A 27,612-nucleotide genomic window follows, 5' to 3' on the forward strand; every position below is an offset into this window, starting at 1 on the left:
CGTCTTCACTCTCGCAACGACACCGGCAACACCACAGTTTCTTTAGAAACTAGCTCCTTTTCTACACGGCAAAAGCTCTTTGCCAATGGAAAGCACATTCCATGCGCTGCTGTGAATTTTTAAACTCGAATGAATTCCTATTGATTTCTTGTGACCAGTGGAACGGATATTTTAGAAAGTCGCTTTTGTTTTGCTCGGCCCTTTATTGATGTTCTTGGCCTATAGTCACCCAGTCGTAACAGGAAATTCTGCTTGCGTCACTAAATACTTGATCAGTTAAACTAATTGTAGTAAAGATCAGGCGTTTAGTATGGATAGACATATTTTCCCTACCGAAATTTTCTCTTTTACAAGTTGCTTGCTTTCTTTTAGAGGAGTCCAAATACCTCTATGTATCAGCGACCCAAATCTTGCGGTATGATATCTACAATAAGTAAACAGCATGAGTGGATATGATTGAGACAATATTGAATAGCTTGCACATAAACTGCGCTCCGTTGCCTGATAAAGACAAAGGGTGGCTACATGATTGCGGGGACGGTAGGGTATGTCATATTTGTATTTCAATTATATTAAATATAGCCTTAATGATAACAAGTCCCTTTATTTTCTTGAGGATCTGGCGACGACTTATCTACAGTAGAAGGTAAGTTCAATCTCCAATAAGAAACATTATTTTCGCTGCAGTCCATTTTAGTGGTGCACAATCGGAGATTGAAGAGTAACCGTTTAGTCCTTCTCAAGTTGTTTTCGCCAAATTCCTTTTCAGTGCTTTACGACTAAGCGCTTGATGTCCTCACAAGTCTGTAGGGTATTTCTCACGCCCTAGCAAGTAATAATATTACTCCTGGTTTGCAAGCTAGGCCGAGCTTTAGATGCATTTTTTTCTAAACTCGAGGAAGTAAAAACTTTATATCTTAAGTATATTTAGACAGGATGGTAAACCAAATATGCGCCTATCATTTTTTTTTTCTTAATTACACTGCCATCAACATAAGAACTCGATAAACTGCAAATCGTGATCCGCTCCGTCTACCTTGCGTAAACAGCGTGATTGTTAAGTTATTGCATGTCACATTTGCATTTCAATGATATTAAATATGGCCTTAATGATAACAAGTCCCTTGAACACTTCAATGTCTTCAATGGAAGCAATGTTCTAGGACGCCGCTTTTATTTCGCTACTGTTGATTGACTTTTTTCTACAATTATCACCCAGTCGCAACGTGAAATTCCTCTGACTTCATTAGACCCCTAAAAAAAATTAAACAAACTTTGCCTCTTTGGAGGAATACAGATACCTCTAATTATCAGCGCCAAGGGCATAATTGTAATCTTGGTGGCCGGTTAAGTTTACCTCAAGCTGACAGTATGAGTGAATTAAACATTACTGCTCCACATCAATAAAAGTTGTAAGTTGCGTTCCACGAATACGACCCAGTAAAAATCGGCCAAGAACGTCAATTAAGAGTAGCAAAGCAAAAACGACGTTTCTAAAACATTGCTTACAATGAAGACAAGTGATCACGCAATACGGCCATTGTGACGTTTCGCTGTTCACTAGCGCAAAATCAGTACGGGTCTTCTATTTCAGAACCTCGTGAATCTCGTCATGAAAGGTCGGATGTAATAACTTTTGTAGCCAGTGCGACCGCAGACGTATTTCCGGCTGTCGCTTCCGTCCGCCGAAATATTGCGAACCCCCAGCCTCAAAGCCATTTCCGTGACGTAGAAGCTTTTGTTTTCTCATTGGTCAATCAAATGACATAATAGAATGAAATTCGAGCAGACCACGCGAGCGACAAATGCCACAGAGCTAGCATACACTACAATGGCATATCGAAAACTAATCCCAACGGCTCAGAATGGTCAGTAAAAAAACCCTGCATTCAGTATATTTGAGTATTTCCACTCATGATCAAGATAAACATCATTTAGTAGAGCTAACCTTTGAAGGCTTTATTACCAATTTATTTACGAACTGCTGCAGTCGTGCAGGCCCGTCACAAATTTTGGCTCAACTTGAAAAAAAGAACTTGTCCCTTGTGGTATTTGAGAGCGCGAACTGATCGTACTGACTTTAAGATCCGGTTACAATCCCTCAGACGAACTTTTTTTACAATAGTACACTTGTACTAAACAGTGGCACCTTTCACCAGCGACGAAATCTTAACTTTTCTTCAAACCCCAACAAGCTATATATCAAATTAAGAGCAAATGCACCGAAGAATCAAGCAAAATCGAAAATTCGCGGCCACAGTCGAAAACCTAACCTACCCTCATTTTCAGTCTGTAGATAGATATCAATGAGTTTACAAACCTGCTGGGGTTTATTTTTCGAAATACGGCCGATTTTTGGATTTTTTCGAGATTTTCGATTTCGCCCGTCTGACGGCTGAAATTAGCCGCCTCACAAGGGAAAATCGACCGCCCGAAAAAAACTAGCCTGTTCCAGGCTCCTAGAGAGAAGCGCGAAGGAGAGGGAGAGGGCACGAAAACGAAGGAGAGGCGGGGGGACGAAAACGAGGGGGGCCTCTTTTTCTCTCCCCCACCCCCGTCGTTTTCGTCCCCTCGCCCTCCCCTTCGCGCTTCTCTCTAGGAGCCTGGAACAGGCTAGAAAAAAACTGCTTCGCGTAACCAAAAAAGCGATTCTATCGGCAATCTAACGTTCAATTTTTATAAAATGGACATCTAACGTTCTATTTAGGACAGATTTCTGGTTCTGAAATGAAAAGTCAACACTTATCAAGCGGATTCTAAATGGTCAGTTGACAAGAGTTCACGGATACGAAAATTTATAGGCAAAACTAAAATCGAGCTCTTGATAAGTGGGAATCCTCCAAATTGCCCCAAATTCTGGTTTTGAAACCTTGAGGTATAATATTTTCACGTACATTAAAAGTTTGGTTGGGTTTTCTAGCGAGCGCTTCAGAATCAGTCGACCAATTTGAAGAAATTTTGCGTGATCGCGCGCTAAGTGACCTAAAATTGACTTAAGTGTTTGTTTACACGAACAAGTTGCTTCGATCACATTGAAATGAGCGCCTCGAAATAACTCATTATCCTATTCCATGTTTTATTTAAGGAAAGAATTTAATTCACCATTTAATATCAGGTTCCTGTTCGCTGGAGTGAAAGTTCGTTGTGACCTTGACTACCGACGTTGATACGGCGTTTGAATAGATTGTCTTCCCGGGAGAACTTGAAACATTCGATTTGGCTAATTTTTTCAAGTTCTTCCAACATATTTGGAGAAATTGCCAAAAAAAACTGATCATAGTTTGTTCTTCCCAAGGGAAATCACTTGGTATTTTCTTCTCGGTGCTCTAAGAGCAATTTGATGTTAGTAGCGAAAAGGTACCTTGTCAAATATTTGAACCACAGTGCCAACCAAAATACAGAGAAATATCCGTGCGGTGCCCCTTTAAACATTACTGCCCCACATCAAGAAAGTTGTAAGTTGTGCTCCATGGATACGACCCGGTGATAATCGGCCAACAACATCAATTGAGAGTAGCAAAACAAAAGCGACTTTCTAAAATATCGCTTCCATTGAAGACAAGTGATCAATATGATCAACATGACGTTTCGCAAAATCAGTCAGGGGTCTGCTTTTTCAGAACCTCATGAATCTCGTCGTGTGAATTAACTTGTTTACACATAAAGCAAAAAATAAACGGCTACAAAAAGGACCCCTAAATATCAGTTTTTGTAAATTATCTCAAAAACTGAGTTGGTGACGTACCTTTCTTATTGCTTTGTTGCAAAATAACCTAAATTCTTTAAATCCTCTGGTAGTATGACGAAAAGTGTCAAAAGTTATCCAGTAGACCTTGTGTTACTTCATAAAAGGCATTTTTTCACCCACAGAAAATTCCACTGGATAACTTTCTTTCAAGTGGCATAGTGAATGTGGCATGCATTTGGTGACCGCGCAAAATTTCGAGATAAAAACAAATGTTTCCTACAGCTTTTATTTCCGGTTTGAACGAATTTCCGCTGCATTTTCACTTCCGGTATTCTGCGCGCGCAACTTTTGACAAGTCGTTCCGCATGAATCGTACTTCGCATAATTATGCCACCATTCCGCAAACACACCTTCACTCGCGCTTGCCTCACGTTCGCTTGAAAAACGAGAAAAAATAACGCCTGTTGTGCAGGCTACTGGTACCCAGGTTAGGCCTGGTCAAAGAGCGTCTCAAATTAAAAAGACGCGTTACTCATGCTTTGCGACTCCACTCGGTCTCTCCTTTGCAAACGAGCATACTGAATTGCTTTCACCGCTCACCTGGTTGGGCCAAGTACTCAGTTGAAAGCTAGTACAATTTTGAGTTTGGTATGCCTTCGAATATAAAATAAACCATATTATTCCATTGCGCATCCGAATTAGTAATCGGAAAGTCATACGTTGGACTCCTCTTAACAGCACTCGAATTTCCTTTTCCCGAGTTAGCCTCTGTCACTCACTCAATTAAACACCATTCTCATTTGAATGTATTTCCTCATGTTCTATCTATTGAATGTAGTTCGTTTTTCACATAGCCGGTTATAGAATTTTTTGATAATTAGTTGATTTCTTTGCGATAGTAGCAAAGCTGATAGTAGCTTTTTTAGCCATGCTGTAAATATATAAGCTATGGCGCTGGGAGGATAGGGTTCTCAAGCAGCTTAGTCTGGGATAGGGTATAGAAATCAGAGAGTTTTGGTCTAGACTGAGGGTATCATTTTCCAGGAAACTGATCACTGAATTAAACACCATTCTCATTTGAATGTATTTCCTCATGTTCTATCTATTGAATGTAGTTCGTTTTTCACATAGCCGGTTATAGAATTTTTTGATAATTAGTTGATTTCTTTGCGATAGTAGCAAAGCTGATAGTAGCTTTTTTAGCCATGCTGTAATTATATAAGCTATGGCGCTGGAAGGATAGGGTTCTCAAGCAGCTTAGTCTGGGATAGGGTATAGCAATCAGAGAGTTTTGGTCTAGACTGAGGGTATCATTTTCCAGGAAACTGATCAGTTGCTTGAAGAATTTAGTCCAGACTAGGTTTACCGTGACTATTGGGCAGACACGTGGTATTGGGTAGACACAATTACCGCCAAAGCAGTAGTTTTTACTGCGGCCCTAAATTAAACACGTTTTGGGTGTGATCATGTCACCCCCTTGGCTTCAAAGTTCAGTTTAACATTTCAATTTTTCTGGTGCAAGGGATTCTGGGAAGTTTATAATAATAATAATAATAATAATAATCTTAATAATAATAATAATTTATATTATTATTATTATTATTATTATTATTATTATTATATATGTAATGATAACTTTATTATTTAAAAGAATAAAATCTACTACATACAGTTTGATTCTATTAAAACCTGAGTGATTTTACAGATTCCTGTTATCATTATTATTATTATTATTATTATTATTATTATTATTATTATTATTATTACTATTATTATTATTATTATTATTATTATTATTATTATTATTATTATTATTATTATTATTATTATGGCAGCCATTTTTGCATAGAATTTATACGTTATCTTTCTATCAGTTAGATTCCTGAGTCATGACTGAGAGAAATGGATACAAGAAGATTCCCACCGAAGGCAGTGAGGAAAAAGTCGGCTTGTTGTCTCTTCTTTTCTTTCAATGGATGAACAATGTCATCACAAAAGGCAGTAAACAAGCTTTAGAACAGAGAGATTTTTTACCTCTTTCGAAAGAAAACACCACCCGATTGGCCACCGAACAACTTCAGACAAACTGGAACGAAGAATTGGATAATTCCAAGCAAAAAGGCAAGAGTCCAAAGCTCTGGAAAAGCATTGTAAAGATGGTTTCGCCTCATGATCTCATTTTCATCATGTTTACGGGAATTTTGGATTCCTGTGGCCGTATTTTCCAACCTTTATTTCTCGGATATTTGATATCTGCTCTGGGGTCAGCTGAACAGGCAAGAAACAATCCTCTTCTTTTCTTGTGTGCAGTAGCTATGGCTTTCAACGCATTCATAAAGAGTATGAGTATGCATCAATTTGGCTTCAAAAATGAACTTCTGGGTGTGAGGCTGAGTAGTGCAATAAAGGGCATCATTTACCGAAAAGTAAGTCATTGAATACACAAACAGGGAGTGACCGGCAAGTAGATCGAATTTAAGTTCGAAAGTAATTTCGCGCTTGTTTTGGTTCAATGTCGTACCCAAAGTCCTCAGGCTCTTTGGCCAGCGGTTAGTCGCCAGGAGAGACTCTGGGGAACTGGAATTTTATCACCGCAGGATTTCTGCGGTAAAACAATGGAAGCCGTTCACGGAGTAGCCAATCAAAAAATTAAAATTTTCTGGAAGTCCCCAGAGTCTCTCCTGGCGCCCACCCGCTGGCTAAAAAGGCTGAGGACTCTGAACACGAGATTGGTTTTGGTTTTGCTCCACTACGCTCCGTGATTGGTTTAAAATTCTCGCACTACTTTCTCAACCAATGAAAAGCAAGACCAAAACTAATCGTGACTTGGTCACCGGCGCTAAGCGCGGGAAAAACACAAACGACATGCATTAATTTTGCTTCGAATTGTGATTGGTTCATCGAGCTGTTTACGTTTGTAAACATTTTGTAAACAGTAATAAAAATTCCAGTAATTCCAGTAATTACTTAAAACTGAAAACCGCCATTACTATATTTATTTCTTAAACTGACCACTAGCTATCTGTATTACACAAACCAATCAATAACCATCTTTAGAGCTGTTTTCATTTGAATGCTGAATGTATTTGGCGTTTGCGTTGGTTTTGCTGTGATTAAAAAAATCGCGCCACTTTTTTAACCAATGAGAAGCAAAACACTTTTAAAGGAGTATTTAGATTGGATATGCAACCCCTGACTCATCCTCGGAGAACCGGAGGTAGATCGGTCGGGAAGGGGCGTAGATTTTTCTTTCGCCCGTGAAATACACAACCCATCCGGATTCTAAGATGTGCCAACTCCACCGCACACTAAAGATTTCCGCCGACTTTGACCACCGTCTCTCCTCTCACTTCTTTGCCAATGAGTCCGCCGTCAAAGTCTGATTTCTAAATTGCATTCTATATCTTACTTCAAAACAGATTTGCTTTCTAAGCAAACAAACGTTGATGAAGTATAAAACTGGTCGCGTCATCGACCTGGTGTCCAACGATGTTCAAAGACTGGAAGACACCAAATGGCCTTTCAGCTTGGTCACAGCATCAATAGACTTGATCGTGGTGTCATCCTTATTCTGTTATCTGATTGGTTGGCAGGCTCTCGTGGGAATGACATTTCTCCTATTTCTTGTGCCATTCTTCGGTCTGTTGTCTTCTGTTGCTGGTTCATTGCGCCTACGCACTGCCGCTGTGTCTGATCGTCGAATATCAATGATGAATGAGATCCTGTGCGGAATTCGTGCCATTAAAATAAATACGTGGGAAAATGCGTGTCGAGAAAAGATAAAAGTAGCAAGGAGGTATGTAGGGGGAAAATATATTTTATGTGCTCTGGCAGGTTACTCACAGTAGCAGCAGCATTCTCGAACTCAGCCCTAGCAAATAGAAAAAACGATTCGTTTTTGGCACAGAGAGAAGTTTTTTAAGAATTACACTATGTACGATAAAACAACACCGACCAATGTTTAATTAACTTTTCTGCCGCTCGCGTAAAATACATTTCCAGGGTGGGTGGGTGGGAAGAAATATACTAGCAATAACTTATACACTATAATCACTATACAACTTCCTTTTCTCCTCCCCTCAAAAATCAACATTTCCAAATTTCAATTCGATCTAGAGAGTGTCACCAATTAGTGCTCTGCGCAAAATACGATGACACTTAAATAAAGGGTTATTTTTATTATTATTATTATTATTATTATTATTATTATCATTATCATTATCATTATCATTATCATTATCATTATCATTATCATTATCATTATCATTATCATTATCATTATTATTATTATTATTATTATTATTATTATTATTATTATTATTATTAATTTACTTTCTCTCTATCGATTTTCATTTCAGACAAGAGATCAGCATTCTACGTAAGAAGAGTGCCCTTTTGTCAGTTTTTGGCGCCTTGGAGTTCACTTCAGGAGCTATAGCAACCCTGTTGTCTGTTATTACTCTTGTACTGACTGGTCGGCATCTCAAACCCGTTAATGTGTTTATGCTTCTCTCTTTCAACAATGTACTGCGGCTGAGTATTTCTTTCTATGTAGCTCTCGGACTGTTGCAAATAGCCGAAGCTTATAGTTCACTGAAGAGGATCAAAAATTTCCTTCTCTTGGAGAATCTTCCTATAAAGGGCTGGTGCAAGACCACAGAGCAATCAAACAAGCACAGCAAGTTAACGGAGTCAACAAGAAAGAATAATAAGAACGAAGATTTTCAGGAAAAAGCTTTCACTGCCAACACGCTGTTCGCAGATCCGGAGACAATTGTATGCTTGACAAATTTGACATGCAAACAAGATAACAGGGACAATTTTATTCTGCAAAATGTAGAGCTGCATGCGATCGCATCAAGTTTGACAGTCATTACCGGATCGGTGGGAAGCGGTAAATCCACGCTTCTCTCCGCAATCGCCGGCGAAGTCTCAGATACAAGCGGAAACATTAGCTGTCTAGGCTCTCTTGTTTACCTGCCGCAGATAGCTTGGGTCTTCTCTGGAACGATAAGAGAAAACATTCTGTTTGGTCAACCATACGATGAAAAAAGGTATAACAGAATAACTGAAGCTTGCGCCCTATCGGAAGACATCCAGCTGTTGCCCGACGGTGATCAAACCATTGTTGGAGAAAGCGGTGCCGTTCTGAGTGGAGGCCAGCGGGCGAGAGTAAGCCTGGCACGCGCAGTCTACGCCGATGCAGACGTTTACTTGTTGGATGATCCTCTGAGTGCTGTTGATGTCAAAGTTGGGCATTACATCTTCACGCATTGCATCACAGGCCTTCTGGGACACAAAACTCGCGTATTAACTTCCCATCAGGAACAGCACATGAAAAAAGCCGATAACGTGATTGTATTGTACCAAGGTTGTGTGCTGGGAAAGGGCAGCTTCAGTGAGCTCCAAGGTAAAGGAATTCTGAGTACAACAGTTGATCCTCTCTTCAAAAAGTCTTTAACTGAGGTAGATGAGAAGTTGGTAGAAGATGGCAAGGATGCTCTATTGCCCGATATCAGTGCTAGTAATGGAACATCAGACAGTCAAGCCAAGAGTCTTGTGATGCCGCCGGAGGATCGCGCTATCGGAGCGGTGTCATCTAAGCTATACTGGGACTACTTCAAAAGCGGCATTCATTTCTTAGTGATTTTGGCAGGAACGAGTTTCTGCTTCTTCACCCAAGGTTGGTCATTGTTTGTAGAATCACTTTCTCTCTTCAAGCTGCTAGAGCAAAATCAGGAAGGAAATAAGGAAGGAAAGAAAGAAGGAAGGAGGAAGGAGGAAGGAGGAAGGAATGTTCCCCTCCTCTCTCTTTCCCTTCCTTCCTTCTCTTGAATTCCAAAGAACGAAGAGAGAGAGAAAGAGAGGGAGATGGAGGGAGGGACAGCGCGGAGAACATTCGTCCTTCCGAAAAAAGGAAGGAAGCAAGCGAGGGTGGGCAGAAGGGAGGGAGGAAGAAAAGAAGACAAGAGGCGAGCGTGAGTGAGTAAGTAAGTAAGTAAGCGCATCATTTAGTGCCACTGGGTGCAATTAATAACCTACAGTAATTGTCCTTTTCTTTTCTTCCTTATAGCAATCTTAGTGTCTCCTGATGTGTGGCTGTCATACCTAACAAAGAAAGAACAAACCGATCAACAAAACGCGACCAACCTTGCCGTGTACGGTTCCCTTGTAGGTGCTGCCTTTATATTTGTCCTTATCCGCGCCTTTGCCTTTCATTTGGCCACTTTGCGATGCTCAGAGCGTCTCCACGACAAGATGGTGGCAGCAGTGATACACACACCGATCCTGTTTTTTGATACGAATCCCGTGGGACGAATTCTGAACCGATTCTCCAAAGATGTGGGCTGCATGGACGAGTTATTACCCAAAATCTTTCTTAGTTCACTTCAGTTAGTTCTCCTTCTCTTAGCGTCAACTGTTGTGCCAGCAGTTGCGAATTTCTGGGTCGTTTTTATCATTCTACCGTTGGCCTTGATTGGTGCTTACATTGTAAAGTACTATTTGCAGACTTCGCGGGAGTTGAAGAGACTGGAATCCATTTGCCGTAGCCCAGTTTTCTCTCACATTTCTGAGACCCTGAATGGTTTGGACACGATTCGTACACGAGGAAAGCAGACTGATTTTCTAGACCAGTTTTACAGGCAAGTTAGGTGTTTTTGTTCCGGGAAGGGAGAGGGGGGAGGGACTCAATGCATTGGGCTATACCGGGAGGGTACGAAAAGGGTGCCTTTTTGCGCCCTTGTAGGTTGGGAAAAGGTAGCGAAATTCAACAGCTTAACAATTAGACACAGGTTTTAGAAAGAGTTGCAAAACGTGAGCATAAATTATACCCGATAGATTGTGGTCAGACGGCTGTTAAAGTGCGGCACAAGTGCATGTGCTTCTGAATGCTACAACTGAACAAAGGCCGCATTTCAACAGTACAAAAGCTGCGCGACTGCAGAAAGGCTCCCATAGAACTCAAAAGCCGGAAAACTAGAGGGGTCATATCGCAAATGCATGTAGCAGCGACAAAACCACATGCAATGACGGACAGGTAGAAGGAATGTATAGTGGAAGGTTCAGCGGGACAAAATATCCGAGCGATAGGCCGTATGGAAACAGGACACACGGGGTAACGTGTTGCTGCAACATATCCGTGCAGCATCATCTTGTGTGTGTAGACGCGGTGCTTTTTCCCCTGATGAATGTCCCCGCAACATGACCCTTTCCCACCCGCATGGGAGGGGTACTCCGTGGACGTTTTGGTGGATGTGTGTGGTTCGGTTCTCCAAACGCTGACCCTATTTCAGACCAAAATATGTGATTGTACCCTTTTTCAGACCTGGCTTTTGAACCCCAGAATCCATAAGCGTTTTCAGACTTTACGACCAAAATGGTCAAAATCTATACCCTATTTCAGACCAAACGGTTTTAAAAACCATATCCCTGGCGCCGCACATACCTGTATAGCCTGTATAGGGGAGTACTCCCCCCTCCCACCCCGGGGGAGTATGACCGTACCTGTGAACGACGTCTGTTTCTTTATATTTAGATATCAAGACACTCACAATCAGTCGTTTATAATGGTGGTAGCAAGCGGTCGGTGGCTTGGTGTTCGGTTAGATCTTCTCTGTGCGCTGTTCATTGGTGCAGTAGCTGTGATGGCTATCCGTATGTCTCAAGATGCCGGTACGTAAGACGATAAAAAAATTATCCTGTGTGAATGAGCTAGGCCAAACGAATTAACCGTCTAGTGATCAGCGGTAGTGGAACTGTTCGAAACTGTTCTGTCTCTTAGTGATTTGTAATGTTGATCAGTCATTTTTAGAAGTGCCAATCCCCTCACCCACCTCCATAAAGGTTTTTTGAAGACAAACGAGCTGGCCAAATACTCCTGGTTACAACTAAGAAAGGAAGTTAACTTCGACGTTTAATTTATTAATGTTTCTAAGTCTCAGATAAGTCCTATTTCTCACCATCGTTTATTCCAGTGAACGTTTCGTTTTGTGGATCTACCATTTCATTTTGTTTCCTTAGACGTAGGTTATCACAAATGTGTCGTCTTTGCCGATGAACTTATCATTGAAAGGAAGTAAGTGCTGTGAGGCGAAATCACGAGGTACACTAATTCTCGAAACCCGGGACGGACAATGTGTTAAAAATGCCCCACTTATGTCCGGAGAGGGTGTGCACTGCTGGAATTAACTGATACATAATTGTTAAACCTGCAAGCATTTTCGAAGCAGTCAAGACAAAGAACATAACGCAGTGACTTTTTGTTTACGTAAGTTTTCCTGCGCTTTGCCGCAGCTCGCACCGGTTGCCCGTTTTCCTGGGCTTTGCACTACTTGCAAGATTTCCCGCGCTGGAGAGTTGCATGTTTACCAACGCTTTACACAGGGTACATGTCTTCCTGTGTTTGGCACTGATTACATGTTTTGCTGGAGCGCTTACCATTTGAATGCAATTTCCGGTAAGAATTTTGCGACAAGTGGTATTGGACGTTCCGCGCCTCAGAAAACGGAAAAGGAATATGAGTTGTACCATTTATGAATCCTTTAAATGACGAATGCCGAAGTAGTCTGGGTAAAAACAAACATGGCAGCCAATGTTTTGCTTGGACTACTTGAGGTTTTAGAGGACGAAAATGAGTTTCTTTGAAAAAGCAGACGAAGACGTGATTCTTTTCTCTGCAACATCTTCATTTAGCTCAACCGATCAGTTCACGAATATTTCGGGAGATCAGTCTCAACATATTCCCAACGGGTCTCATGCAGCAAACATGACTCGTAAAAGATGAAATAAAACTAGTAGTTACGTTTAAAAACACCCATCACTCTTACCTGTGTTTTACTGTGCCCCCAGTTTCACAGTTGTGTACAAGGAAGTCTGCAAGCAAGGTGGATGAAAACCAACACGTTTCACAAGTGTATACTTGAATAACTTTTCCGTAGCTGTCTGAAGAACCCGCCATGTTTTGACAAGCGATGTTTCGCGCTCTCGTGCTGCATCCAGGTTCTTGGTACAATTCAGGCCGTAAAGGTGAAACAGAGAAAACATTAATGCCTTCAATTGGAAGGCATTACTTTTTTCTAAAAAAAACTTCCGTTGGAATGAACTGTTTCATTTATTTTCCCACTGGAATAACCGGTTTTTCCATACAAATGGTAAGCGCCCCAGTACACTTTACACTGAAAGATGTTTTCTCGCGCTTGGCACCGGCTACATGTTTTCCCGCGCTTGACACCGGTTGCATGTTTTCCCGCGCTTGGCACCGGTTGCATGTTTTCCCGCGCTTGGCACCGGCTACATGTTTTCCCGCGCTTGGCACCGGTTACATGTTTTCCCGCGCTTGGCACCAGCTACATGTTTTCCCGCGCTTGACACCGGCTACATGCTTTCCCGCGCTTGGCACCGGCTACATGTTTTCCCGCGCTTGGCATTGGTCGCATGTTTTCTGGCGCTTGGCACAGCCTGGGTACATGTCTTTCCCTGCTTGGTATAAGTTTCAACACCCGTTACATGTTTTCCGGTGCTTTACACTGAAAATTTGTTTTCCGCATCTGACACCTGTTACATGTTTCCCTGCGTTTGGTATTGGATACATGTTTCCCCGCGTGTATCTTTCGCCGAACTCGCTGGGCATTATCGTGCTCGCTGCAAGACATGACATTTCCCATCTGCACACCATAACAAAGTGAGATTGCAAACTTCGAATTAATCACTTTTTTTCTATTCTGTCACTAGCTTTCGCCGGTCTTGCACTTGTTTACGTCATTGAAATCGTCGACTCGACGCAGTACGCTGTCAGAATGTCATCGGATGTTGAAAATTTAATGACGTCAGTTGAACGTGTTATGACGTATACCAAGCTGGAATCTGAACCAGGATATAAGGTTGAACGACTTCCCCCGAAAAACTGGCCAAGCAACGGAAATATTGTATTCCAAGACGTAACACTGACTTACTATCCGGGGGGACCTCAAGTGCTGAAGAACATCGATCTCAATATCAAAGGAGGAGCAAGTATCGGTATCGCAGGCCGCACGGGTGCAGGGAAGTCATCTTTTGTAGCAGCTCTTTTGCGCATGCCTGATTCTGATGGACAAATAGTAATCGACGATGTTCCAGTAAAAGAACTCAATCTTCGAGAAGCTCGACGATATATATCAGTTCTTGGTCAAACCCCTGTCCTTTTCAGTGGATCGCTGCGGAAGAACCTAGATCTTATGGACCAATTTCAAGACGCTGATTTATGGCGAACTTTAGAGCAAGTGCGACTGAAACAGTTTGTTGAGAGTCTCGAGGGACAACTGAATCACGAGTTACTAGAGCACGGGACGAACGTCAGCGTAGGGGAGAGACAGTTGATCTGTTTGGCTCGTGTGTTGTTGCAGAAGAACAAGATCATTATCTTGGATGAGCCAACTGCGCATGTGGATCCAGACACAGAACAGACGATCTGGAGCGTAGTGCGTGAGAAACTGCAAGACTCCACGGTCATCACTATAGCCCACCGTTTGAACACAATTAGAGACTGTGACATGATTTTAGTTTTAAGGGAGGGGATGGTTGCTGAGTTTGATTCCTATGATGTACTACTCAGTAAGGAGAGGAGCGTGTTGAGTGGACTTGCTCGATTTGTAGAAAACAAAAGGTGAAAGTGCCCGCTTTTTCAAACTCGGCCCATTTAGGCAAAAACAAATAATTACTCTTTCCGTTTGATCAACAGTATAGCATTTAGTTCTAAGTGCTGTTTTCCAATTGTGGTAACTAATGGGCTACAACTGTTTACACAAATTGTCGTCTTTGCTCCACGGTCATCACTATAGCTCATCGTTTGAACACAATTAGAGACTGTGACATGATTTTGGTTTTAAGGGAGGGGACGGTTGCTGAGTTTGACTCCTATGACGTACTACTCAGTAGGGAGAGGAGCGTGTTGAGTGGACTTGCTCGATTTGTAGAAAACAAGAGGTGAAAGTGCCTGCTTTTTCAAACTCGGCCCATGTAGACAAATTTTCTTTTCACGTCCACTTCAAGATAGCCGACATTTGCGTTAGATTACATCATAAACAAATATTTACTCTTTCTGTTTGATCAACAGTATAGCATTTAGTTCTAAGTGATGTTTTCCTATTGTGGTAACTAATAGGACACAACTGTTTACACAAATTGTCTTCTTTGTTTCACTTTTTCTGGGATCAGACGTGGTGTATATATTTGATCCCGCTGTCCCTTTGCCGCAGTCAATGAGTTTCGGGTCACGTGGTTCGAAGAATCCGTCTCCAAAATGAATCGTTTCTTAAGACGTGACAAAAGGCCGTAAAAGAAGTATGCAAGTCCTGAAACAAGACAAGGATGTAAAATCCTGTGTTATACTGAGTGTGTTTACATGGAGTGTTATAGATCATTTTGGATTATATGAAGTAGATTCAAGCCCTTTATATACGGGATACTTTGACTTCCAACTTTGTTGTATGCTGTGACATAGTTTTCTTGGAATAAACCGTGTGTTGTTGTAGATTACTCGTCTCTTTATGAGTCTTTGAGGATTCGGGCGGCTTTTACAAACAACAGGCCTTATTAAACTTTCTCAGAATATCCGTTTTCAAATTCCCGAGACTTCACCGGTCCCTGACGCGCCGGGACCGGCTTTGGCAGTGTGCAACTTGTAAAGCAATGTTACACACCTCGACTGACTGCTCGGTTAACAGCACTTGAATTGCATTATAAAAATAGTTTTATTCAACACTTCAGTGCCAAAACTATTATCTACAATGGACATGTCATACTACTCAAAGATCACTCGAAATGTTTCACTGCCCCATCCCATGTTTTCGCAAACTCGGAAATCTACGGAAGTTCACGAGCTTACTCGTTCATCCCGACGCATAACCGACCTCATTTATGTTCGTTAGACTATGAGCAGTCGCCTTGTTTCTTAGGGATAGTAAACCGGGCGAACCACACGAGCGGCCAAGTCGCATAAAAGGGCTTGTTTATTGAGGGAGTGCTCGTCGACTAATGTTCATACACTCTCGTCGATTTCCGAGAAAAATATGACCAAAACGTGTCCCACTAGCAATTAATTAACAAAACCACAAAAATTACTTTTATTTAAAATACAATACTCTCTAATATTTGGGGAATATCAAAATGTTCATCTATCGTGTGAATATATACACAAGGTAAATACGTATGGTTGACGCCCGGGAAACGTAATAAATTTACTTCTCCTTTGTATATTTGTTATCAACTACTTATTTTAATTATCTATAATCGTTTTTGCCCCAGTAGGAAACTCAATTACTCCAACGCTAAAATCGCTTAAAATAGAACAAGTGGCCCGGGAAATTCATACTGTTCTGAGACCGCAATAGTGTTATGGAATCCGAACATTTCCACACTATTTAGTACTATCAGAAAAGTTATCTCTTAGTGTATACTGTTCTTTGTTACTGTCTTGTGATTTGCATACCCGATGGTGTCGACTGTGTTTTTACCAATCAAGAACAGTGACAAAATCTCGAAAGAGCTTATGGCCTTTTCATATACGTTTTGCCAAGGAACAAAGTGGCGAAGTCAAGGTCATCCCTGACGGACGGAACTCCACGGACAATACTGAAACTAGAGCTATCAATTTACTCCTATGAATACAGTACAAAGGCCAGGATATAGTTTAGAACGTTTTTACCCCAGCAGAGCCATGTAATTGTCTGCTTGCCCGTTTTGGTTTCTCTGACCAATAAGGGTAAGACCTTCAAACAACCTTGCCGGTTTCAAATGAATGCGAACCTGTTGTAAAGTCTACGAAAGGCCCTCCTTTTTACTGGCGCGCAGAAGGAGAGCTTATCGATCACATATCTCAGAGATAAAAGTAGGACTGGGGGAAAGGTAATCTAAGTTAACGAAAAAAAAAATGAAAATCTGACTGTGCTCGAATCCCGTTATCTCGGATCGAGGACTTCCTCGGCTCATCTCCCCGAATAGCGACTGATAATCGAGTCCAACATCTGGCAAGTCGTTACGTTTCTCATTCCACATAATATTTTGTCACAGAATGAGCCGTGAATATGCCGTAGTTTTCACTAGACAAGGAAACAAAATCGAAGAGTTGGTTGCAAACTTTCGATGGACTATGATTTTACATCCACACAATGTCTTCGTATAAATCTCTTTAAACTACTTCCAGTCATCCATGTACTGTAGAGATCAACAGGACGAATACTGGCTCCATGAACTACGACTCACATATTAAAACATTCACGACTCAAGAGCAGGAATCACCGTACGCGTTTCTCCGGACTTATTCGCGTCAACGCGCGCGAAGTTTGAGTTGAGCAATATAGCTGCACATTTTAAGAGTCGGTCCCAGCTTCATGCGGGTGAATTGCATCAGGGAGTCACGTGATAACAGCATCAACGCTTTGCCGTCAATCTCCTGTCAAAGAACCAGTGACATTTGATTAGTGACTTGAAATGGGTTGAGAAATGCATTGGGACGAACCTAGTGATCAACATCAAATTTCTCCTTGTAATACCAATGCTAATTCAACCCCTGAGGTCATGAGAATTAAGGATATGATCACCCACGGTGAATTTTCTTAATATTTTAATAACTTCTTCCCAGTACTTTTATAAGAAAAGTATGGGGAGAAGATAGGAGAATTTGTTCTTTGAGATAAGGTCGATATGCGCTAAGTTTCAGTGCAATGTTGCACTGGATGTCCGGCCATGGTCGTTACAAGAAATAGACGTTTTTCATGCAAAACAAGAGTAACTATTAGCCAGCAGTTTTTGTAACCTGAATCGAGGTTCCCACGCGAAAAAACTGATTTTTCCATTTTTTTCTGTTTTCTTTGAAATTCAGGGGCGTAAACTCTTTGTACTAACAAAACTGAATTACAAGGAACTGGATGCAAACCGGAAGTGGTGTGGTCTTTTCGAGTTCAACCACTGTGTGAGTTTAACATCAATGAAAAAAAGTTCTAATTTGGCTCAAGTTTCCCATATGAAGCGGAATGTATTTTTGCGTGGTTATAAAATATAATGCGTGAAATGGTAAGATTCGAAAGTTTGAGTTGTACAGGGTGAAAATTGACGATCTTACAAGCGTCGAAAGTTTGACAATTTTGACTCGAAAAATTATCCGGAGACTGGATCGAGTTTATTGTGAAATTCTCTCTTGTGACGTAATGCTAGAGTCAATAGTTTTGTTTACGCTCACTGATTTCTTACAACGACAGAGACTGGTGCATTCTAACTCCCTGCGTTTTCCTGTTGTTTACAACTTTCATTGTTAGGGGCGCCAGCAATGCAATATCTCCCTCATCTAGCCTTCTCTTTCGCACTACCCGCCACATTGTACCCAACATTACGTCAGCGGAAGTTGTCACGTGGTGTTTTAACCACGCGAGTTGAACAACCATTTTTCGGGTCAAAATAGTCCAACTTTCGGCGCTTGTTAAATCGCCAAGTTTCACCCTAGACATCTCAAACTTTGGAATCTTACATTTCAAACGTTAGAGTTTAAAACTGCGCCAAAATAAATTTTGCTTCATATGCACTTTAAGCAAAAAGTTGACACCACTTTCGCTTTCCAGCGCCTTGAAATTCGCATCGGCACCAAAGTTTACCAGCATAAAGTTCGTATGAAACCACGGCAAGAAATTCCACGACAAAGGCAAATCCACGCCGACAACTTCTGCGGATAACAGTTTCTTTTCTTATTTTTGCATGAACAGGTTAACCAAATTCATTGAGCGAAAAGTACGCAATGCTATTTACGATAATCAAATCCTCCGAGAAATTACCTGATCTAAGAATATATTAGCATAATTTACGCAGTCCGTGGAACGCACGTATCTCACCACCTGCTCCACAGACCACGTGACAGGGTTGGCGGGTAGGTCAGGTGACCGGCCATTCACACAGCCCGGAAGTGACGTGTTGGTGCCTACGTCAACACAGGAAGGCTTTGGTCGCGTCGAGCGTTGACCCGAGGGGGAGTGGAGTGCGTTTGACGGGGAAGTGGTAGAGTAGGGTGAGTATCGTGATGCGGAAAGTGAGTGATGACCTGCAAAAACAACAAACTCGTAATTACAGTGTACCTAATCGTGAGTATTTGTGTTTCTCAGCATTTTATTTTTTCTTTAAATTTTACATGCATGTAAAACTGCAACATCCTCAGTTACTGTTAAGCGGAATTCAGCACTTTAAGCTATCAACATAAAAGGGACCTTCAGATCAGAGTACAAGTACGAGATTGAGTACGAGTGCGACTTTCAAATTTCAAATCAGTCACATCCCCAGAACTCTCGCTGCTTCCCTTTGTGATAAGCGGTTATCTAAACCGCGCAAACTAGAGTTGAAAAGTCGTCCTCGTACTCAATTTCGTTCTCGTAGTCAAAATCTGAAGCTCCCTAAAATTTCAACAGAGGCTCCTCCAAAAGTAAGCCCGCCAAATCTCAGACCCCCACATCCTTCAAATCATGGCAGCATCTAGGTTACTCTTTGCTTCAAGTCGCAGATGAAACCGTCAGTGTCCAAAACGGATAACTTACTCGGTTGTTTAGACGGTATTAAATATTTCATTTCTCAACCTACCTCTTGCATCGGATCCAGAGCTCATTCGCATCATTTTAGACATGGAACCTTTGGGTGACGTCATACGCTTATCACCAGACATGCCTGGTCCATGAAGCGCCTGCGCACGCTGCAAAGACCGCGGAGATACTGGGGGCGAACGAACCATTGGCGAGGTGGAACCAACAACATTGTTCCCAGCCTCCCGCATCATATTCATGCCGGAGAAGCCTGGAATTTGCGACGGGCCTTCGAGGCCTGGAGACTTGAGTTTTGGTGACGTAACCTCAGAAGAGTCTGAAGAAAAATTCCAAGATTACTTTAAATGGAATAATTGTCAATTGAGTTTACTGAATAATTGCACAATAACTCGCGCAACCGAATCCCGTTTTCTGCGGGAAACAATACGGCACATTAGTCATTAGTATAGAATACATCAAGTTTTCTGGACCCTCCCAATATCTGATATATTAATCCAATCCCTTTGACAGCCGTTTTGATGCCCGTAATAATGATTGAAAGTATCAGATAGTGTGACAGTTCCATTTTCATCCCAATAATCCTTCTGTAAGGAGTGTTCAAAGGGACTTCAACTTCTGTCAGTGATTACGCCAAAACAGAGTGGCTTTTGCAAGTTCACTGCTTAAAAGTTGCGCGGAAAATGTTAGACAACTTCAAGATAAGAAAGAGTAAATATTTGATAACATTACCTTTCTTAACGCGTCCCTTTCTTTTCTTAACCACAGGTTTAACCCTTCTCCTTTCTTCAGTCTCGTCCCAGTCGGGATCACTGTTCGAAAAACTCTCGGCCTTAAATCGGAATCCGACGCCCTTCGGCGGTCGGCCTCGTTTCGGTCTTTCCCCTAGGGAAGACTTCGGAAGACCGTCGTCCACGTCGAGTTCAGGATCATCCTCTACTTCCATATCCATTGGAGCGACTTCGGAAGTACTCGGCGCGCCTTCGTCTTCCTTCCGACGATATTTCGTCTTGATGTACGTCAGTCGTGTGCGCTTTCTCCGCTTCTTTTTCAACCACCACAGGTTCCTTTTCGGAGGCGATTCCGACTTTTCTTCACTTTCGTCCTCTTCTCCTTCTTCTTCAGTCACCTTCCTTTCTTCTTCTTGTTGTTCTACTTTTATCTTCGGTTCTTCCTTAATCGCGTTTTGGTTCGTGGCGTTTGTTAGGGCCTGTAGATGTTCGATAGAAGTCTTCGGTTTTATCGGTGTTGGCCCGACACGCGATTTGGGTACTAATGTCGAGTCCACGAACGTGACAGGAGGGTTGGATCCAAGGTTTCGCTGCTCCACTGTGCCAGACACAGTAGGTACTGTAAAGCGTAGCTTGAAACTCTGAAAAAGACAAAGCAGTAAGTACAACAACCATAAAAGATTGCCCTACATTTTCGAAATCCCGCAAATCTCAGGCGCCAAAAAAACAAAAACAAAGAGGAAGTGTATGTGTACGATATTCGTTGCCGTAAGCACTTAAATGAAAGTTACTAAGTAGTATGCTAACCGTGATTGCTCCTCAAGATGGTTTTAAGTTTTGTGTCTGTGGATGAAATCCGTGAGCGTGACATTGAAATGCTACTGAGCCATCCTTTATTTTCAGGCGACAATAATGCTTTTCCCTAAGTTAAAATCTGCAAAAATGTGAACGCTGTTCTGTCCTAGGTGACAACTACGTATAGTATTTTGTCTTTCACTTGTCTTAGACGCAATCGAAGAAGGAAGAACAGAACAAAGAAGAAAATTTGGAACACATTCCGATGCCGAGCCAGGACAGTCTTACCTGTTGCAGCGCCCCTGGGGCACCCCCCTGAGGACGCATGGGCGGAGGCTGCTGTCGAGCGAATCCACCTCCCATGGGCCCTCTGACATTTGAGAACCTCATGGACGGAGGTGCGTTTCTCGGCGGGTTCATCGAACGTGGGATTCCATGGTAGTTGGGCATGATGGGCCGTGGTGACATGGCAGAGGCCCCAGGTTGAGACACTCCTCTCTCTCTCATACCGGCTTGAGGAGGTGCACCAGGGACGCCTGGGGAGCTGCTTAGTGGAGGAGGAGCAGTTCCTTGAGGACGATGGTTTACCACCCCGGTTCTAACTGCTATGGGGTTGTAAGACGGTGGGTGGGAATGTAATCCTGGACGAGGCTGTGGCATAGGAGTACTACTGCTGCTGCTTTGAGCGGGGACGTACATTCCCTGCGGACGTATTCCCTGCGGGGCTACATGAGAATTGGGAACTAGAGGAGGAGGCGGAGGAGGAGTTCCACTGTTCGGTTTGACTTGAATCGCCGACGGGTTCCCCGGGGGATTTGGATGAACCCCGGGATGGCGGATGACTCCTCCAGGGCTTGCACTCAAGACCTGTCGGGGATACACCGGAGGACTGGTCGCTGGTCTGTACCCAGCGCCCACGGGCATTTGCCCTGCGGTGGCTGTGCCATATGAAGGCCTTGAAACCGGTGGTACGTGCACAGACCCGGACGAGAAAGGCGGCGGAACTGAGACGCTGCTGGCCGTCTGCACCGCGGACACAGCGTGAATTGCAAGCTGATTAGGTGGTTCGACCGTCACGTTGGTCGTGGTAGTCACGTGACTGCTGCTGGCCTCGGTGGCTATCTTGGTGAGCGGTGGAGGGATGCAGTTTGATATGGTGACATTAGGCGGGGCGCGGCCGAATGTGATGGTAGTACCAGAGCTGGTGGCGCTTGTAGCAAACCTCTGACTAGACACGTTAGTCACGATTCGACTGGAACCATCACCAAGTGGAGCGTTAGGTACACTGGTGGGATTATGAGGCTGCACTCCCTGAAACGGCAAAATAACACCGTAAAATAAACCAGCAATTCTTTTGTACAACAATGAAGCCCTGTGCGCCACTTAGACGCGGATGGGATGATGGTGTTGATCTTCTGTTCAACAACGATAGGGTCAGGACTGTCTTCGAAACTAGAGTGCCATGAGGCTTCCGCTTATGTCAAATATTCATATCACAAACTGACCAACAGCATTCACAATTTTCTGGGGTTTGGTGAACTCCCCCCCCCCCCCCCCCCCTCTCCAGCCCTTTTCAGATCCAAAAAAATGTATCTCGACGCACACGCTAACTTACTTTTATTATTCCACTATTGTGTCATTTCACCAAATTAAGTCAAGAAAACGTGCAAAATACAAGACTATGATGCACGGTAGTGTCCCGGTTTGACCGGTTTACAACAGAGCGAAAACGGGCAACGACAATTCACTGGCTTGCTGTGTTGCTTACGTCATTCGCACACGCCATACACTGATAGACAGCTAGATGGACAGATAATGCTTGGTGTATTTAACCACTCTTACCAGAAAAGAGAAACCAAAATAACAAAATCTTGTCGTAGAATTTTGCTCATTACTCCGTTACTCCGCAACTCGCAAAATATCCGCGCGTATAATATGTAAACCCATCGAATAAGATGTATATATTTAGTACAGGCTATCGTGCCTTCAATAGGTTCCTTTCGAGATATTAAAATTCAACTTGATATCGAGGTCCAGAGGACACAAACAACATGATTATTCAACTTCCTTTGTTTGTGTACTCTTGGCCTCATTGTGAAGCTGAATTTTAATATATCGAAAGAAGCCTATTTAATACTGAGTAAAAGACAAACGAAAACAAGAAAAATACACAGTAAGACTGAAGAAACATACCCTAAAGAAGCAAGGCCGTGCCTTTCGAAATATTAGAAAATATACTTCCCTGACCGTGAAATCAGCCTTGCTCTTGTCTTGTTTAGATTATTTGTTCTACAGTAAGACTCACCTCTTTCATTACCGGTTTTCCTCCCGGTAAAGCGTTGATCGGCACCGGGGCCCGGTGGGGTTGAGCCATGGGAAGTTTTCCCTGGGGGGCAAGCATAGGGACGCCTTTTGTCGGGTTGGCTGGACGAGGTACCGTTGCGTTACTGGGAACTTGGAATCCCGGGTTTCCTACAGTGATCGACGCCACAGAAACCCCAGGGGTAACTCCTGGGGATGTCACTACAGGAGCCCCTGGGGTTTGAGTCACGGTAGAACCATTCTGAACAGGCGCAATAGTGGTTACTGTTGATGAGATCGTTTGTCCTTGAACCACACTAAAGGACGACCCCACAGTGGGAATCCCGTTATCCACTAGGGGTCTGGTAACAATAGAGTTTGGCTCCACCGGAAGTAAATACTCTGACTTCCGTTTCCTTCCCCTCTTCTTTTTCTCGACTCCGAGATGCTTGACTTCAAAGTACTCGCGTGATCTCTTGGCTTTGAGTCCTTTGGGACCTTGTAAATTCCCTTGATCTAAAAACCAAATTAAAGAAAGTGTTCTATTTTAGTCAAACATTTAAAAATCACATCCAACAAGTAATCTACGTCGAGACAAACATAATGATTTTAAACTGCACACATACTTAAGAACCATTGTCACATCGTTGCCGAAACGTCAGGAAAAACCACAAGCCTTTCGCCGCGATCCTTCACGACTTGATCGTATTTTCGATGATAATCTTATTTGTCGTTCGAATTAGAAGCCGGCAAGTCTAGCTAAATTCAAGCTTAATGATCGAATCAACGAGACCTCATAAATGATTCACGAGATTTCCTTTTATGAGCTCAACGGGTACCCGGTCGGAAACTTCTTAGTTTTCTTTTTTGTTCGAAATTTTCTTTTTTAACTCAATACTTAGCATTTTCGTTGCGAAATCTATCATTTCTCGAACGAAACGACACGCCGTTTGCCTAAGATTAAAAAGCATATTTCATAACCAAATTAAGTTGCAGAACATGTTTTGTAGAGCGCTTATAAGGAAAAAAATGAGAGCAATGATACCTTACTTAACTTTTGACTTCAAACTGTCAAATTATTTCTTGTTACTAATAAATTAACTGGAGATACGCGAGAACAGTGAGAAAAACGAACTACCGGTTGTAAGTGTAAAACAAAACAACAACAACCATAAAATATGAAGCGCATTAAATGACCTCTTTTCTCATAAATATTCAGACACAACAGCATGACCCGGCGAATGATTTTTCTCCATTTCAGGAAAAGGTGCAGACGTGAAATGAGCCCCAACTATCTTTAGACGATACACCTTTATGCTACCTTCACTTATGTCCAGAAATGCACCTAACCCTGAATTTGGGTACTTCGTATAAAACAAGCCTTTTTGTCGCTTTCATATGACTTCATGTTTGGCAGAATTATGTGTGTTTTAGTGAGAATTAAGATTAGGGGACACCTTGTGATGTGTATCATACAGTTCATGAATCTCATTAGCGTGCATTTCTGGACATAAAAAAAAGCCCAGCCTGAGGGTCTTGAAGAAAAATCAGGAAATTTTACAGACCTCTCCATGACGGCAGATAAAAATTGTCCTTTTCCGTACGAGCGCCTGTAAAAGTTTCAGACTTGAAGGAACTATATTTCCATTACATTAACAGATATCCATCTCAAACTTGACCGCACATTCACCAATTTTACGATGTTCTTGACAGCACTGAGTTTCAATCAAAATTCAAAATGACCGTGGTAGTCTAAGCATGGTATTTGAAAAATAAAACCTAACGGAAATCAACTTCTAGTTAATATTTTCAGCGACGAATTAATTAAAAGCAGATTCTTTTCTTCTGAAGATTGAACAACTTTTAACGAATCTTTATGTTTTGTTTTGTTTGTTTGTTTTCAAGACAGCAATGAAGTGTTTGATGAGCAATTTTACATGAAATTCTCCTTTATCAGAGGAAGAAAAAAGAATTATCTAAGAAAGCAGCCGTTTATGGTATTAAACAAGTGGTAAACCACAATACAATGGTATCAAAAGGCAACAGGTTTCGGACACATTTTCTTTTGGATCAACACGAGGATCCTAGATATGCTGGAAAGGGGCCAGTCGCACCTCCACTTGTCATCTTTACATAAATTTCGTATTCTAACGGGTTTCTTCCACACTGAAAAAGAGTTATATACCCGAAACGTCTGTTTTTTCAAACAATTCCGACACTTCTTGATATTTATTGCAATATCAATCCGATACCACTAATACAATTGCAAGTGTCACGCATTACCTACGAACTTTCCGTTCACCGTTTATTTTAAAAGTTTCCCATTAGCTTTTTTTTTTGTGATGGTACACCAACATGGCAGCCACGCCATTGTCATTTGAATTGCTTACATACACTCCATTCGGTACAATAAGCAATTTCCGAGTTGCTTTGAGCCTCACTATGAAAAGTGAGGCTAAGTGCAAAGTTTTTATTCAAGCTTTGCACTAAGTCGCGCTTTCAAAATGAGATTCGCAGTACCTCGAAAATGGCCTAGTTTTTTCCTGTAAAAAGATTCTGTAGACTTGACAGTGTTCAGCAAAAAGTATGAAAAACAAGGGGAAACTGGCGACATTTCCCTGCAGAATGACAGACTTCTCATTTCTAAAGCAAAACAGTACGCCGGAGGTCTTCAATTTACAGACTGTGGATTTTTTTGACCACGTTCTACATTTAGGGCCCAGTGTTTAGTTTGGTTTTGTATATACTGAGCTCAGTCTAAAATCTCGTGCAATGCCTCGACCAGACAACACGAGGCTTCTTTCCATCAATCAGGAACGAAAGTTAAAGTATTAAATGGTGACCTACATTCGTCTGGCAGCGTTAACACGTTTACCCCCGGTTGACTCGGTTACATGTTTCCCGCGCTGGTCAACAACTCTGTGACCAGTTACAGGTTTTCCCGTGTTTGGCATCGACTGTACGTTTTCCCGCGCTTTGCAACAGTTACAAATCTTCCCGCACCAAACAACGGTGACACATTTTCCCGCCCTTGGCACCAGTTGCACGTTCTTCGATCACTGGCACCGGTCACCTGTTTAACTTCGAGTTCTCATTGGTTCATTACTTGACTTGAGCACTGTGATTGGCTGGATACTTTTTTAGTTGAACAAAAAAAGTTAAACAAATATTTGTTTCCACCCAGCTGTTATAATAGAACGGCAACACTTACCATCTGCCTGACACTGATCAGGGCATGGCGTCGGCACAGGTTTCAAACTCAGGAAGAACTCGCAACAGATGAGTCTCCGGCAAAACCGCTTAAGGTAGCGCTCCAGCTTCGGCCTAGAGTCCACACGCGAAATTGCCTGTTGATGGGAATTTTTAAACGACGATAAGCACCACATGGGAGCCTTTCGATATTTGCTACATGTTTCAAAACACAGAACTGATACGACTCTGAAACACGACTGCACACGTGGATGTATTGAAAATTTTCATATCTTTTACTTCGAACTGTATTTTACACGTCTACGAACCAACACGGTCACAGGGTGAGCTACTCTGTGTCTCTGTGTCCGTCCATCGGTCTGTCTGAGAAAGAGGTCGTTTACGCGGGGCAAAAGCCACATCTTACATAAAATGCGCCTCGAGTAAGATGGCCGGACATAACGGTTTTACCGGTCGCATTTACGTCGTACTTATTAGTGTTCGCGTCTTTTGTAAGATGTATTGACAAAGGGTCAGTTCGCACTTTGTATAAGTCGTGACTGAAATGTACTCTCCCTCTCATATAGTAAGATGGCCTTAATCTCTCCGTCGGCTATATACAGTATATCAAATTCGTGAAACGCAATCACCTAATGCTAGGGTAAGGTTAAGGGTCCAAATAAGGGTTAGTATTAGAGTAAGGGCCTATCCGTCTCTCTTCCCATCTACCCGATCTACCTACCCGTTCTTACCTTCTTTAGAATCTTGCCCTTGTGTTTAACCACTACTCTGACTCCGCACCCCTCCTGCATAAGGTCTATTACTTTCTCAGGGTCAAATGCTGCCTTCGCCACCATCTCTAGCCCCGTGCGAATGACACTGCTGACCTTCCCAGGAGGGGTGGCCTCAGGCAGCTGCGACACCTTGTCAGGGTCCAGCAGAGGTCCATAACAACAGCTCTTGTTGAAGAAAATCTGGTTCTTGTTGTGGTAAAAGCGTTCTGAACCTGGCAAAAACAAACGAGACCCAAAAGTGACCAGAAGTTAATTTCTCCTTATAGTACCACTGCTTAATCAAACATGCAGGTCATGTGAATAAAGGAAATGATCACCAAATGTCCTTGATTTTTGAACAAATTCTCCCAACTTGTACCATAAGAAATGTATGGAGAACAGTTAGGAGAAAATGCATGTTGATGTTGGGGATTAAAGGGTTACCATGTAAAGATGAGCGGGTTAGTTTCTAAAGAAACTGTAGGTACGGAGTGGGAATGAATCCATCATGTATAGAAATTAAGAGTACATAATTGTTTAAATCTTGATTGACACTCCACTGTAATGAACAGTTTTACTTCAAT

General features: G+C 42.3%; 2 protein-coding genes and 1 long non-coding RNA gene across 6 annotated transcripts in view; 1 reads left to right on the forward strand and 2 right to left on the reverse strand.

The window, feature by feature from the left end:
• Positions 1 to 606: 606 nt before the first annotated feature.
• On the forward strand, positions 607 to 16,574 carry LOC146458408 (ATP-binding cassette subfamily C member 4-like). The gene is made up of 7 exons (XM_085090911.1): positions 607 to 646; positions 5,563 to 6,114; positions 7,108 to 7,484; positions 8,047 to 9,371; positions 9,762 to 10,332; positions 11,226 to 11,362; positions 13,421 to 16,574. The coding sequence occupies exons 2-7, from the start codon at positions 5,578 to 5,580 to the stop codon at positions 14,332 to 14,334; spliced, it is 3,861 nt and encodes a 1,286-aa protein (XP_084947037.1). The 5' UTR covers positions 607 to 646; positions 5,563 to 5,577; the 3' UTR covers positions 14,335 to 16,574.
• Positions 7,338 to 13,442, reverse strand: LOC146458409 (uncharacterized). 2 transcript variants are annotated; one of them, XR_014858272.1, is made up of 3 exons: positions 12,517 to 13,442; positions 7,532 to 7,559; positions 7,338 to 7,410 (listed from the first exon to the last, which is right to left on the reverse strand). It is a non-coding gene; the product is annotated as an uncharacterized LOC146458409 (long non-coding RNA). The 2 variants fall into 2 exon arrangements; XR_014858271.1 differs by lacking the exons at positions 7,338 to 7,410; positions 7,532 to 7,559 and adding an exon at positions 9,585 to 9,796.
• The window catches only part of LOC146458410 (uncharacterized), a 37,950-nt gene continuing 25,736 nt past the window's right edge, over positions 15,399 to 27,612 (reverse strand). For all 3 annotated transcript variants that reach the window (XM_085090908.1, XM_085090909.1, XM_085090910.1), the window contains exons 15-22: positions 27,008 to 27,261; positions 26,278 to 26,413; positions 23,071 to 23,582; positions 21,054 to 22,076; positions 19,972 to 20,611; positions 19,283 to 19,558; positions 18,490 to 18,752; positions 15,399 to 17,117 (exon numbers count right to left, since the gene is read on the reverse strand). In XM_085090908.1, coding sequence (XP_084947034.1) covers positions 16,992 to 17,117; positions 18,490 to 18,752; positions 19,283 to 19,558; positions 19,972 to 20,611; positions 21,054 to 22,076; positions 23,071 to 23,582; positions 26,278 to 26,413; positions 27,008 to 27,261 — 3,230 coding nt within the window. In that variant the 3' untranslated portion in view covers positions 15,399 to 16,991. The remainder of the gene's footprint in view (positions 17,118 to 18,489; positions 18,753 to 19,282; positions 19,559 to 19,971; positions 20,612 to 21,053; positions 22,077 to 23,070; positions 23,583 to 26,277; positions 26,414 to 27,007; positions 27,262 to 27,612) is intronic.

The sequence above is a fragment of the Pavona decussata genome, unplaced genomic scaffold (assembly GCF_977016875.1).
Source record: "Pavona decussata unplaced genomic scaffold, jaPavDecu1.1 SCAFFOLD_233, whole genome shotgun sequence".
Taxonomy (NCBI): domain Eukaryota; kingdom Metazoa; phylum Cnidaria; class Anthozoa; order Scleractinia; family Agariciidae; genus Pavona; species Pavona decussata.